Source organism: Carcharhinus amblyrhynchos, chromosome 20 (genome assembly GCF_965287045.1).
Source record: "Carcharhinus amblyrhynchos chromosome 20, sCarAmb.v2.hapA, whole genome shotgun sequence".
NCBI lineage: Eukaryota > Metazoa > Chordata > Chondrichthyes > Carcharhiniformes > Carcharhinidae > Carcharhinus > Carcharhinus amblyrhynchos.
In genome coordinates, this window is record NC_137343.1 from 20,403,432 (window position 1) to 20,419,289 (window position 15,858).

The following is a 15,858-nucleotide window of genomic DNA, read 5'->3' on the forward strand; positions in this document are numbered from 1 at the left end:
TAAAGGGAAGATAGAAAAAAGTATGAAGAAGAATGAGAAAAGATGGGAAGAGGTTTCAGTGAAGCATAAACAATGGCCCAGACCGGTTGGGCCAAATGGACTGTTTCTGTGCTTTATTTCCTTTGTCTTCAACGGAATGTAAAGCTTTTTTGCAGCTAAGTTCCTGCTTCATAGAATCATAGAATTCCTACAGTGCAGAAGGAGGCCATTCAGCCCATCAAACGTGCACCTATCACAGTCCAACCCAGGCCCTATCCCTGTAACCACACGTATTTACCCTGCTAGTCCCCCTGACACTAAAGGGCAATTTAGCATGGCCAATCAATCTAACCCACACATCTTTGGAGTGACTTTTTCAGCAGGGGCAGGTCTCTTTTCTTAATCATGCAGCAACATATTGATCGGATAGTTGGATCTTCAGGTCAGATATTTTAAGACCTTTTATTACTTCAGTTGACGAACTTGAGTCTCTTTTCAGGACTCCTGTCCAATGTGTTCCTGTTGCGATTCAGTATCAGCTATTACCCAATGTTGCTGTTTTGGGATGTCCTGAGATTGACAGCCCACAGTCCTGGAGGCGAGGTCCCCATTCGACACCAATGGTTCCTCCTTCAGAATCGTGTACCTATAAGAAGAGCCAGAGGAGATATTTTTGTTTGTTTATGTCTCTCTTTCTGACAATGCAACATGCCCGATGCAAAGTGGCCATCACTGAAATGAACTAGTTTTGGTTGACACCTTACAACTCGTATGTAGCGAGAATTTCTCTTGCTTATTGGTTCTGCGTCTGGAGCTTATAGTGTGGGACACAACACCGGTGTATCAACGATGATATTGCACCCAGGGATTTAAGAATGAAATAGATTTCAACAGTGTACAGGTTACATACTATGCAGTTTTATGGAATTTCTGTTTGTTTAAAAGGATAACAGTTATTCACTGTGCAACTACAGAGGCCTTCTGTTTATTGAACAGGGCAAGGATTACTCACTGTGTAGCAACTGGATTGCTGGGACCAATTTTCCTGGGATCAACGCCTGAGAAATGCCTGGAATAGATGAAGGCCAAACATTCCCACCCCTTCCATCTCATTTTCCTATAGTTTTGCCAGAAGAAACAAGCTTTATAATCTTGGCTCCAACCCCCTTATGGTTGGAGGTAGGTTCCTTGTTTTGATTTTAGAGACAGAGAGCCAGGGTTCGGCAAGAGGCCTTTGGCAGCCGATCTCCAATAGCAGTCAGAAGATCTCTGACCATGGCAGCCAATATCCCTCTTGCAGACTTCAAAGGCCTGCAGAAAAGATCAGTGTTCCTGGCTCACATTCTGGTGCACGGGCACTGTTCAGGGAAAGGCCTACTCTGTGGGGTTTAACTGGGCCATGTTAATAACCTGGCCAACCAGATTTGGGATGGCACAGTGGGACAGTGGTTAGCAATGCTGCCTCACAGCTCCAGGGGCCTGGGTTCGATTCTCAGCTTGGATCACTGTATGTGTGGGGTTTGCATGTTCTCCCCATGTCTGTGTGGGTTTCCTCCAGGTGCCCTGGTTTCCTCCCACAATCCAAACGTGTGCAGGTTAGGGGCACTAACCATGTTAAATTGCCCCTTAGTATCCTGAGATGCGTAGGTGTACTAACTCTACAGAGGCGAAAGTCCTGACACCAAGTTACTTTATTTACACCATATATCTGTACACGGCCAGCTCTCCAGTTGCTGCCTGCTGAATGCAGGCTGGGAGTCTGACACACCTGCTTTAAATAGGGAGCATGAAACTCCCTGATTTAACCATCAACTAATACTCTTCAGGTAGTTCATACTCTAGCAAGCCAACCTCATTAGCCTGGCTGAAGTCATCTCAGTAGATTAGAGAGATTAGTGGGCTAAATATGCGGAGCTGTGGGGATAGGGCCTAGGTAGGATTGTTATCAGTGCAGACTCGATGAGCCAAATGGCCTCCTTCTGCAGTATAGGATTTCTATGATCCTTTGTGTTGGATGTTCATAGACCTGGACTACACTGCACTTTGGATGCATTGCATTCAACTAGTGTCTGAGGTCAAAGCTTCCAGTAATATCAGGTGCTCTATATATTCAGCAGGACAGGGTTAAAACTGAATTAAAATTTGGGAATTCAGCCATAGTGTGTTAGCCAATGACCTGAGGATAATGCATTTGGTGTCCAGTTTTAAAGTTGATATTCACCGACTTTTATTAGATTCCTTCTTTAGATCCTGCTCCAAATTCTGTCCATGAGCAAGAATGATTAGATTAGGGGTTAGAAAGGACAGGGATTGAGGCAAGAATAAATCACTTCTCCCCTTTCACATTTTACTCCCTTCAATTTGCCATTGGGCAGCTTCATGGAAACTTGCCATCCTCCCACACCTTATTTAAGTGATCGCTTTCTTTTTGTGTGAGTCAAGATCCATCTTGTCCAACAGGATTTTGATGGTTGTGAAATTATTCGAGATCAGGTCACCATTTTTTAACCACACAAGTCAAAACATTCGCAATATCAGCAAATCAGTTGGGCAATCTCTGAAAGTAATGTTTAAAGTTTATTTATCAGTATGCTTACATTTACACTGCAGTGAAGTTACTGTGAAAATTCCCTAGTTGCCACACCCCAGTGCCTGTTTGGGTACACTAAGGGAGAATTTAGCATGGCCAATGCACCTAACCAGCACAGTCTTTTGGACTGTAGGAGGAAATTGGAACATCTGGAGGAAACACATGCAGACATGGGGAGAACATGCAGATTCCGCACAGACAGTGACCCAAGCTGGGAATTGAATCTGGATCCCTGGCGCTGTGAAGCACCAGAGTTAACCATTGTGCCACCATGCCACCCCTTAAATAGATTTGAGGTTTTCAACCATCATCAATTAAGATCAATACATTCACTGCCAGAGCCAGGAGACCAGCTTCAAAAGGATTTACAATCCAGCTGAGCCACAAATTGAGCTTGCACTATTTACTCTCAAGTGGTGGTGACAATCTGTTAACGGAAGTGTTCTGTTTGTGACTGTGTGTTCCAGTTTATTTAAAATAAAGCACATTTCTTCAATCGGAATTAATATATTATGAAACACAGTGGAGGGAAATAACCAACAGATCTCTACATATTGATTTTTGCGCTCACTCTTGCTTTGCCTTCACTCCTTGACCTGCCATTTCTGAACAACATCGGGACATTTAACAGATCTTTGGCTCATAGTCCACATCTTGTAATCTCTCTTTTTACACCAATTATACCCCATTCCTTTTGATCATTAATTTCAACTGACCTATTAATCTGAAAGCCAAACACACTTAAATGTCGCTGCGTCATCCCAGCTTGTTAAAATTGAACATTTCACCCCTCGTTGGTAAACATGCAGCACTGTCCACTGCTCATGCAACTCAACTGTTTTGCAAAAATGAGAACAAAACTACCAATTGACCACTCACAAAACAGCCAAATTCTTTGGTCATCGTCCCCTGTATCACTCGATTTCCCAAGAAAATTTCAAGAGCAATCAAACCACTGCCCTTCTGAAGGTTCAGTAAGAAGTCTCACAACAGCAGGTTCAAATCCAACAGGTTTATTTGGAATCATGAGCTTTCAGAGCGCTATCCCCTTCACCAGGTGAGTGGAGCAGTGCTCCAAAAGTTAATGTTTCCAAATAAATCTGTTGGACCGTAATCTGATGTTGTGAGACTTCTTACTGCGCCCACCCCAGTCCAACGCCGGCATCTCCACATCATGACTTCTGAAGGTTGGCACTGCTTTCACGTTGTCTCATAGGATTGTCCCACAGATCTAAAGATCTTGTCATTGAAGGTGCTCAGGGAGAACAGGGGAGGAGGAGGTAACAAACATCAGACTATTTTCTTCTTTCATTGAGCAAGTGGCCCTTCAGCTTCCAGGTCTCTAGAAACCATCAACTAAACTATATTCTGAGTGTCTGACTGATGCCTGAATCCTGTCTAACAGCAACCTGACTGATTTCCCCTTGCTTAATTAGAGATGGATGACAAATAGTGATTTAGGAGTGACAGCCATCCTCATACCCACTCCTGCAACTTCAATGCAACTTAACATTGTGTAGCTGTAAAAAGGAACCATGTCAATTTGTCATGTATCTGTGGCTGATTTGCCACACGAAATGGTGAATGTATTGGACAGCACTATGTTGAATGTTGACCAGGTTGTATATTGTAGCCTTAGTCTGAGCTGCACTGATTTTCTTTGACACATAATTTTTCATTGATGGGACATGGGCATCGCTGGCTGGCCTGCATTTCTTGCCCATATAGGAGTGGGCCCTTGAACTGAGTGGCTTGCTAGGCCATTTCAGATGCAGTTGACAGTCAGCTACATGATTCTGGAGTCACATGTAGGCCAGACCAGGTAAGGATGGCAGATTTTCTTCCCTTAAGGATATTAATGAATGAGATGGGTTTTTCCGACAATTGAAAATGGTGTCATGATCATCAGTAGATTCTTTATTCCAGATTTTTTAAAAATTAAATTCAAATTCCACCATCTGCTGTGGCAGGACTTGAACCCAGGTACCCAGACACAAGCTGAGTTTCTGGATTGCTAAACTAGTGATAATATCACTTGACCATTACCACCTCTGTTAAACACAGTTGATTCCCAAAGTGTATTGAGATAAGTATTCAATGAGCGTTGGTTATTACATGCATCGGAATGCAAGAGCACGAGAAAAGTTGATGAAAAAATATACTAATGGCAAAGATGAGTTTGTTGAGAGAAATACTGGGAGTATCCAAGATGCAAAGAATTAGGAATTAGATAATAACTGCACTCAAGAAAGAAACTATGATGTTTGCAAGAATTAAAACACTGGAGTACCTATTGGCCCTCCATATTGAGGTACATAAAACACAAAGAGTGAGGAAGCATTGAATAAACAATGTCAACAGTAATAATCTTACAGAAAGAGATTGAAATTATTAACAATAGCTGGAGGTACTTATTCTGGGGGAGGCAAGTGGACAATTTTCACCTTGCTGGTATTGATTGAGAGGCCAATCCTTTTGCGTGTGGAGTTGAAAAGGTTGAGGGTGGTCTGGATGTCACCTGCAATGTGGTAGTGCAATTGGCATTTTAAAAGTCATGGATATGCTGGAGGGTCACTCTAGTCTTTACTGTCAGCGTACTGAGGTTGAAAAGCCCATCAAATCAAAACTCAATCATAACCTCTTGTCATGAATGAGTTCTCTGACCAGACTGGGAGAGATAATAAAGAGAGTTTTCTCAATCAAGTTGCCTTGCTTGATGCTGTCTGGATACAAAAGCGCTTGACCTCCAATCCATGGCCAAGGATGGTTGTTAAATATAAGAATAAAACATAAGAATGCGGAGCAGGAGTGGCTATTTGGATCGGCAAGCCAGCTCTGCCATTCAAAGCGACAATGGTTGACTTGACTGTGGTCTTAGCTCCACTTTACTGTCAGCCCCTCATAACCCTTGGCCCCTTTGTTCGACAACAACCTGTAGAAATCAGTTTTGAATATATTCTATTACCCAGGCACCACTGTGGAAGAAAATTCCAAAGAATAAAGATCGTCTGAGAGAAGAAATTTCTCCTCATCTCAGTCCTAAGTGGGAGACCCATTATTTTTAAACTATGTCCATAATTCCAGATTCCCCCATGAGAAGAAACATTGGCTGGAATGTTACCGTCCCACCTGCCACGGGAAGCAGAGCGGGTAAAGGGCGGACCACGGGCAGGTCCGTTGACCTCGTGGGGGATTTTACAGTCTTGGGATGAGCGAGGCTAGAAAAACTCGACCAAAAAAAAAGACTTTTTAAGGACATTTTGAAGGTGATATTGAAAAAGGGACAGATTGGCATCGATACTTGCTGCAAACTGTGCTATGTGGCTGTGCCTCGTGCAAGCCACAACAGTCAGCAACTGACTGCATGAGAAGTGACAAAAGCTGATGGAGAGATAAACCTTGGCTCGAAAAATTCCCTGCTTTCTCAGGGCAACTCTTGCCCCTCACTGTCCAAAGAACTGGGACCCCAGTTTTGGTCAGGTACATCACCTAAGGGCACACAAAATAGGATTATGGCAGATACCAACATTATTCTGAGGGAATGGTGGCAATGCTGACAGATGTTTGAAGTGATTGGCTAGTTTGAACCAATAGCAATGAAATGAATTTACATTGGCCTATCGTTACTGCTGATTTTTCAAGTGGGGATTTGGGTTAGCAGTTTGAAGCTGATCATAGCAATTCTATTTCTGTTGTCGCTGGTATCAGCTAATGCAATAGAACATTGATATTGAAGTTTCTAAAGTTTGTTTATTGAGTATCACAAGTAGGCTTACATTAATACTGCAATGAAGTTAGTGAAAACCACCTAATCATCTGGCGCCTATTCGGGTACACTGAGAGAGAATTTAACATGGTTAATGCTTCCTGACCAGCATGCCTTTCAGACTGTGGGAGGAAACCGGAGCAGCTGGAGGAAAGCCACGCAGACGCGGTGAGAACCTGCAGACTCCACACAGACAGTGAGCCAAGCCAGGAATCGAACCCATATCCCTGGTGTTGAGAGGCAGCAATGCTAACCACTATGCCACTGTGAAAGGGAGACTTTGTTTGTCTGTATTGTTCCTACAGCTGAAAGTTCTTTCACTGTTTAAATTCACATTTGGTCTTTCTAAAGGCTGCCTCATTAGTCCTGCGATTTCTAAGGTGGCAGCCTGTTGCATTCTTTGACTCGCAAAAGCTCCTAGCAAGAAGTGCTCCTGAGAGACTCTTCACTCCCCACCCACCATCCCCACTTCCCTACAAATCTGGGGAGGGGGGGGTACTATGTCATCGAGAATAGAATGATCCCAAGCTTAATTTCCTGGCCTCTGTTAATGGCCTGAATCTAGGCAGCAATAATGATGCTACCATTGGCTGCAAGACTCACAGATCAGATAGATGAAATAAATCAGACTTTCTGTATCTCCTATGGGAATGTGTGCAACATCAATTTAGGATTGAATGAAATGACGGGATAGTTGGATAGCCTACTGCTGATATACTCTGCCACACAGAATAGTAGCTGTGTAGAACACACTGCCAAGGCTGGTGGTGCAGATAGGAGTGTTTAAGGGGCTCTTAGATAAATATGCAAGGATTAGATGGATATGGGCCAACAGCAGGCAGAAGGGATTAGTTTAATTTGGTGTCATGTTCGCCACTAAATCGTGGGCCAAAGGGCCTGTTTTTGTGCTATACTGTTCTATGTTCTATATCACAAACATTTAGATTTATTTATTATTGTCACAAGTAGGCTTACATTAACACTTCAATGAAGTTACGATGAAAATCCCCTAGTCGCTACACTCCGCTGTCTGTTCAGGTACACTGTAGGAGAATTTATCATGGCTATGCACCTAACCAGCACATCTTTCAGACTGTGGGAGGAAACCGGAGCACCTGGAGGAAACCCCCGCAAACATGTGGAGAATATGCAGACTTCTATCAGACAGTGATTCAAGCTGGGATTTGAATCTGGATCCCTGGTGCTGTGAGGCAGCAGTGATAACTGCTATGCCACAGTGCCGCCTAATATATGGAGAATTAGACGCATTGGTGGGGTGTCAGGGGGCCTTCTGTATCAGTAGAACCAATTTCCAACATGAATAATGCCTTTAAAAGGGGAGGGGAAGAAAATCAGGAGTTAGAATGCCTTACAAACCGCCATGTGTTTCCGCAAACACAGGAGCACCTCAGAAAGGCAAGTGTAAGAGACAGCAGATCCACAGATTAGTTCAAAAAGACATTGGTAGTCTGATAGCTGGGAGCAAAGCAGTACTGGATAGGGTTAATGGCTCCAAGTGGTCAATAGACAAATGCGCATTTTATATAATACAAAAAAAGGCAGTGGTTGCTATGGGAACTGGAGGCAGTAGATCTCATTACTGGGGTAGGTTGCATTATCCTCTCTAAGGACTTTCTCTTTTCCATTATTTTTTACCAAAGGTCAGATGTCCTTCGAGGGGGCTGGATAAGTCTGGAAAAGGTGAAACATATTCATGAATGAATTCCCCGGGTGAAGTCGGGAATAAGTCTTCATTTATTTTTCTTTCCTTTGCACCAGTGCGTCTAGAAATAAAAAAAAATCTTCAACCAAATCAACGCTTCGGAAATGGATTCATTTAGCTCAAAGTAGCAGAGAGCTGCTAAATGCAAAAACTGCGTTCAAAAAAAAAATCCTGCTCCCCCTCCCTCTATCCCCACCTCCCCAACCCACATCTTCGCCTGACCCTGGAAATGTGTGCTGTATTTAAATGGGATGGAAATGATTGAATCCATGGAGTCTTGGTTCAGTCGTGGAGGGATCAGTATTGCTGGCTTTAAGCCTGGTTTTTTCCCCTTTTGCTCTGTTTCTTGTTTCTAGACAGAGCGTCACCACGGATACACATCAACTCTGTCAGCACTATTCATTCTCCGAGCAAGGCAGCACACTTATTTCTCACAAGAGTCACAAGTGTGAATTGTCAAGGAAGCAGTTTTCCTGTGAGCAATTGAAAAGCATAGTCAGTATAGTGTGGTATTTGTCTAGGAATATGAGTATTGATGGGCTGGAAAGGTGACATGAACAGCCAAGAATGAAGAGTTGTGTAGTACATCAGAATATTATTGTAAATAGTATGAGATACTCCAGTATTACAGACAGGGGTGCAAGGTATACAGAGAGTGTTGCTGTGAAAATGTCAGATACTCCAATGTTACAGCCATGGATGCGGGGTATATCAGAGAGTGTTACTGTGAAAATGTTCGATATTCCAGTATTACAAACAGGGATGCAGGGTACATCAGAGGGTGTTACTGTGAAAATGTTCGATATTTCAGTGTTACAGGTTTGGGTGCGGGGTATATCAGAGAGTACAACTGTGAAAATGTCAGATACTCCAGTGTTACAGATAGGGGTGTGTTGAATATCTGAGAGTATTACTGTAAAAATGTCAAATACTCCAATGTTACAGCCATGGGTGTGGGGTATATCCGAGAGTATTACTGTGAAAATGTCAGATACTCCAGTATTACAGAGAAGGGTGCGAGGTATATCAGACAGCGTAACTGAAAATGTCAGATACTCCAATGTTACAGCCATTGGTGTGGGGTATATCTGAGTGAGCCACAGTGTGGGTGAGGGGTATATCAGAGAATATTTTAGCGGGGGTTGTATGCTAGGTAGGGCAGTGTTGCCATGAGGATGTGCAGTCATTAGTATTATAGTAAGTGATTCAGGGTATGTCAGCATTACAACATGGGATATACTGAGGATGTTACGATCAGAGATGTTAGGTAGTCAGATAAATTTACAGTGACAGATATGAGTTATATCTGAGCGTGCTACAATGTGGGGCATGAGGCATATCTGAGAGTGTTATTGTGGGATTATATTGAAGTGAAGGAAGAGCAAAGTAGTGAAGATGTTGGGCAGCTGAAAAGGCTTTAAATGCAGGGCAGGTCTGGCAGCACCTATAGAGAAAGGGGCAGAGAGGCAGGGCTTCACTGCCCTGGGTGGCAGACTGGCAAATCAGCTGGTGCAGGGAATCGGAAAAATAATGTTGTTTTGGATTCTGGTGCAGTGTAGGGAAGTTTTCCAATGGCAGGACTGGACACGGAAGTGTATGGAAGCAGGCAGCAAACATAAATAATTTCACGTGAAAGGCAATTTTTGGAGCACTTTGCTGGTAGTGTTGTAGGAGCTCCCTCCCACTGCCTGGGGAGGCCACTAGCCTCCAGAGGCAACCTCCCTCTGGCTCTGGTTGGGGCAGTCATCCCCAAAGAGGGGGCTCAAGGCAGGGGACACCACCGCTCCACCCCACCCAATTGCCCCCATGGGCTGTCTGGATGGATCTGCCTGTCCGTTTGTCTGATTTTTAATTTTTAATTTACCCATTCAAGGGCACCTCAAAACTGACATGCCTCAGCAGCACCTATCTCACCCGATAGGGCTGCTGATAATTCAGAGTTGCCCACCCTCTGATTGAGTAATCAGCACAATCAGCACTTGGGTGGCATGGTGGCACAGTGGTTAGCATTGCTGCCTTGCAGCGCCAGGGACCTGGGCTCGATTCCCAGCTTGGATCACTGTCCATGTGGAATTTGCAAGTTGTCTGCGTGTGCTTCCTCCAGGTGCTCCGGTTTCTTCCCAAACTCAAAAGACATGCTGGTTAGCTGCATTGGCCATGCCAAGTTCTACCTCAGTGTACCCGAAAAGGTGCTGGAGTGTGATGACTAGAGGACTTTCACAATAACTTAATTGCAGTGTTAATATAAGCCTACTTGCGACACTAATAAATAAACTTTAATTACCTCGCCCATGGTGCTGAATAGAACAGTGAGGCTGGAGGAAACATTGATATAGAATCCCTGTAGTGCAGAAGGAGGCCATTTGGCCATCAAATCTGCACTGATCACAATCCCATTCAGGCTCTACTCCTGTAACCCACGTATTTACGCTGCTAATCCCCTGATGCTAGGGTCAACTTAGCATGTCTGATCCACTTAACCTGCACATTTTTACAATGCAGGAGGAAACTGGAGCACCTGGAGGAAACCCACGCAGACACGGGGAGAATGTGCAAACACCACTCAGACAGGTGACCCAAGGCCCGAATTGAACCTGGGTCCCTGGTGCTGTGAAGCAGCAGTGTTAATCACTGTGCCACCGTGCTGCCTCTGAGAACATTGCTGAGCTGTCCCACTGCTGGCCAGTGCAGGCTTGTCTGCCAGTGCAGATCCCTATTTAGTCCTGACACTGGGTTCCCAAAGCCCGTGGTAAAACTCAGCCCAATATTTTAGTTTGACGGCCCACCTGACAGAAGCTGCTGTCAGACATGCTGAGTATTTCCAGCCTTTGCTGTTTTTGTTTTACATTAAACAGAGGTGTGAAGTGAATCAGAGAAACGGTTACAATGTAGCATATTTCAGCAAGTTATTATAGTGAAGATCTCGGAATACATCAGAGAATGCTTTAAATTCCTGGGGGTGCTTTTTTTCAGAATGTCTTTATTCTTGGTGTTGATTAACACAGCACTTTTTGTGTGAGATCAGCTGACTTTTTACAGGGAGAAATATTTACCCACTTTACCATTGATGTTAGCACCAGCGATCTGGCTGATCCTTCCATTTTCATCTCTGATTAATTCAGTTTCACACTTCTGATGGAGCTTAACACCCTCTTAACTGTTAAAAGTAGCGACTTCAGACGTTAATTCTGCTGCGAAATAAATTACTTGAGAGCATTATGGATAAAAATATCGGGGCTAAGATGTCACATGGGTGCATCTCCATTTTGTTAGTCAGAATGAGACGCATCTATGTTGGGGCTACACCATGTTTGCATTGCGTTGAAACCTCCATCCATTTCCTACATCAGCACACACCTTCACCAATGCATACATACAATTGAGTTTTATATTTATTCAGTAGTGTCAAAAGTAGCTTTGATGGGGTGAGACGGTAGCACAGTGGTTAGCAGTGCTGCCTCACAGTGCCAGGGACCTGGGTTTGATTCCTGGCTTGGGTCACTGTCTGTGCTGAGTCTGCACATTCTCCCCATGTCTGCGTGTGTTTCCTCTGGACGCTCCAGTTTCCTCCCATAGTCCAAAGCTGTGCAGGTTAGGTGCATTAGCCATGCTAAATTCTCCCTCAATGTATCCAAACAGGTACTGGAGTGTGGCGACTAGGGGATTTTCACAGTAACTTCATTGCAGTGTTAATGTAAGCCCACTTGTGACTAATAAGTCAAATAAACTTTAAATAAAGATGAACACTGCAATGCAGTTACTGTGAAAATCTCCTAGTCACCATACTCTGCCACCTGCTCAGGTACACTGAGGGACAATTTAGCCAATTGGTCAATGCACATAACCAACACATCTTTTGGACTGTGAGAGGAAACTAGAGCACCCGGAGAAGACCCACATAGACATGTGGAGAACATGCAGACTCAGCACAGATAGTGACCCAAGCTGGGAATCGAATCCAGTCCCTGGCGCTCTGAGGCAACAGAGTAACAATTGTCCTAAATGAAACTGATAGCATAAAGTGTCACTTCAGGTTTTAGACATCGTTATTTTGGATGTCCATCATGGGGCAAATAAAAGAATTGTAACTTGTCAGAACCAGAGCCAACAGAGGGAAGAAATCCAGTTTAAGGACCATAATGCCTGGACATATCTCATGAGCCATGCTGCCTTTACTCACATCTCAACTTTGCCTGCGTACTGCAAGACTGTTATGTTGTTTTTTTTCTGTTGAATTGTGGAGTAACTGAACTGCGCTTTAAACAAAGTGAGGGAGAGAGTGGTCATGAGCGAGTCATTCTTGTGAAAATGTTCTAATGATTATATGTTTCTTCCTCCTCATTTTGATGGTTTAACCTTCCTCTTTCCTCTTGTACTTTGATCAATACCTGGAAGTAAATAAGGAAAGTACTGTACAGGTGTGTGGCACCCAGCAAAGTGGACTAGATTGAGGCAGTTCATTGGCAGCTTGTTTCTGTAATATGTGTTAGAAATGTAGGTCTGGCTTTTTACCTGCTCACCTGCAGATGACACTTGTCCACTGTAGAGTAAAGGGTTAAAAGCTGCTGAGCATGTGGAAAAAGAGCTATATCAGAATAATGTGAACAGAACTCCCACCCACCTCATGAAGGGGCAGCGCTCTGAAAGTTTGTGGCTTGCTCTACCAAATAAACATATTGGACTTTATCCTGGTGTTGTGAGATTTCTTACTGTGCTTACCCCAATCCACCCTGGCATCCTCACATCAGAATAATGTCACTCAGAAAGAGATGAGTGTGGGGAAGCTGAGAGAGGAGCAGTAACTCTATCCTGATGTTCTTCAATCTTGTATAGTTAGTTCTGCAAATAAAAGAAAGATCTCTGCCTAAGGCTGAATGTCTTACTAGACTAAAACACCCAGGGCAGAATTTTTCCATCCTGCTGGCTATGAGAATCATAGTGGGTGCAGGCAGACCATGCAAAACTCTGTTGAACTTGGGTGGGAACTTCTGGCCTTGGGGTGAGGGTGGCCAAAGAGCCCCGTCCCCAATGTCTTCTGAGCGAATCTAACAATAACAGATCAACAACCTCTCAAGAGTTCTCATCTCTATTACCATATGAACACCTCAATAATCCACAAGCTCCCTTAAGGGGCAGCATATTGGCACAGTGGTTAGCACTGCTGCCTCACAGTGTCAGGGACCCAGGTTCGGTTTCCATCTTGGGTCACTGTTTGTGTGTTCTCCCCATTTTTGCGTGCGTTTCCTCTGGGTGCTCCAGTTTCCTCCCACCGTCCAAAAGACGTAGTGGTTAGGTGCGTTGGCTTTGCTAAATACCCCCTCAGTGTACCCAAACAGGCACCGGAGTCTGGCGACTAGAGGATTTTCACAGTAACTTTATTGCAGTGTCAATGTAAGCCTACTTGTGACATTAATAAATGAACTTATATCCAGGGACCCATTAACCCCTTGGCTATTGTGTACTATCTCCTGTTGTCAGAATCAGACAAAAGGAAGGATGCTTTCCAAGTATCAGCAGGTAGCTGACAACATAGGAATGGTCATTACAATTATGGAATGGTTTGATAGAGTAAATAGATGCAGAGAAAGTTTGGAGGAGATTCCTAACATTAGGGGCCACATATGTAAGATACTCATCTGTAAATCAATGAAGAATTTAGGGTTAATTTATTTATCCAGAGAGCGATTTGAATCTGGGACTTGCTACCACATGGAATAGTGAACCTAATACATAGATGGATTTAAGGGGAAGCTGAATACAAGAGGGAGAAAGGAATAGGTGGATCTACTGATAGGGTTCAATGAAAGAGGGTGGGAGGAGTATAAAATGTATCATAGAGCAGCTGAATTGATTGACCTGTTTCTGTAATTCCTATGTAACTTTATGGAGCATGAAGGACAAATCCCCAAGTACAGTGTAACATGTGAGGTTAGAATTGTAACAGGACTGTTTGCAAGGAGGGTTTGTAATGGCATTTCCTAACTCTAGTTCCAGCTTGTATATATGGATTGAACTGATGATATGACAGATCTTGACTATGAGACAATGAGATAATCTATGTCTATCTGTGCGGAGTCTGCACGTTCTGCTCATGTCTGCATGGGTTTCCTCCAGGTGCTCTGGTTTCCTCCAAAGATGTGTGGATTAAGTGCATTGGCCTTGCTAGGACAGTATGGTGGCAGAGTGGTTAGCACTGCTGCCTCACAGCACCTGGGACCTGGGTTCAATTCTGGCCTTGGGTCACTGTCTGCGTGATGTTTGCACATTTTCCCCCCGTCTGCGTGGGTTTCTTCCTGGTGCTCTGGCTTCCTCCCACAGTCCAAAGATGTGTATGTTAGGTGGATTGGCCAGGCTAAACTGCCCCTTAGTGTCATGGGGACTAGATAGGGTAAATGCATGGGGTGATGGATATACGACCTGGGTGTGATTATGGTTGGTTTGTGATCGATGAGCTGAATGGCCTCCTTCTGCACTGTATGATTCTATGACTACAGTTAGCCTGTTATACCATGAGAATGTACAGAAAGCATGTTATATCCAATTGAATTACCACAGTTGAATTTGGTAGCTTGACTTTTTGTGGGAGCATAAGGCTTAAGAGAATTGAAGACAGGAGGGAAAAACCTGAACAATTCACTCATTATGGAGTGTGTATGGGCTGCATTCCCAAGATAGGATATAGGCAAAGTGACCAAAAGCCTGTAATTAAAAGAAGTCAGGTATGAGATCTGTCCTCATTACAAACATTACAATGATACAAGTACCTAAGGATTATCAAAACACTGGCAGGAAGAATCTAATTAAGGAGATCTTGGAACTCTCTGTTTTCATGGTTATCATTCCAGTTACAGGAGTGGGAAGTTTGAACCAGTGTGAAGCATTTACCTTGGTAATGCTTATCAAACATGAGGAACATTGGATCCTTTTGGGAACCTTGTAACAATCAAAAAAAGGAATTTTGAAACAGCTCACAGGGATTCAACATCATCTTTAACTACGCACTGTCTTTTACACAGAAGGTGGTGGGTCTGGGACTCGCTGCTGGGGGAAGTAGTAGAAGCAGAAATGATAGTGACTTTTAAGGAGCCCCTGAACAAGTACATGAATAGGATGGGAAAAGAGATAGGGTTGCTGGAAGGGAGGGGGTTTTAGTTCAGTTGGGCAGCATGGTCAATACAGACATGGAAGGCCAAAGGGCCTCTTCCTGTGCTGTACTTTTCTTTGTTCTTTGTTCAGAACTGACCAAACAGGGAGTAACCTATCTCCAATTGCCACATGTTCCGAATACATGTACAGAGTGGTATAAGAAAGGCATACCTCCCTTTGTTCCTTGATATACATAGCATATGTTGACCAATAGGGCATGGTGGCACAGCAGCTAGCACTGCTGTCTTATAGCGCCAGGGACCCGGGTTCGATTTCCGGCTTGGATCACTGTCTGTGCAGAGTCTGCACGTTCTCCCCATGTCTGCATGGGTTCCTCCTGGTGCTCCGGTTTCCTCCCATGGTCTGAAAGATGTGCTGGTTAGGTGCATCAGCCATGCTAAATTCTCTCTCAGTGTACTGGAGTCTGGCAACTAAGGGATTTTCACAGTAACATCATTGCAGTGTTAATGGAAACCAACTTGTGACTAATAAATAAACTTGAACATGTCAGAATTACATCTCTATGTATCTAACCAGTGCTCCAGGTGTAAACAGAAAGTAGAAAAGACCAGCTAGACTAGGAAAGAGGAAAGCTTGTGATTATCATTCAAGAAATATGCAACCCAACAGTCCCCTGGTTGAGTTAAGGCTGGA

General features: G+C 43.8%; 1 protein-coding gene across 1 annotated transcript in view; it reads right to left on the reverse strand.

The window, feature by feature from the left end:
* Positions 1-323: 323 nt before the first annotated feature.
* LOC145356074 (uncharacterized) overlaps positions 324-15,858 on the reverse strand; it is a 182,349-nt gene continuing 166,814 nt past the window's right edge. Inside the window, exon 4 of the mRNA XM_080208681.1 lies at positions 324-625. Coding sequence (XP_080064807.1) covers positions 475-625 — 151 coding nt within the window. The 3' untranslated portion in view covers positions 324-474. The remainder of the gene's footprint in view (positions 626-15,858) is intronic.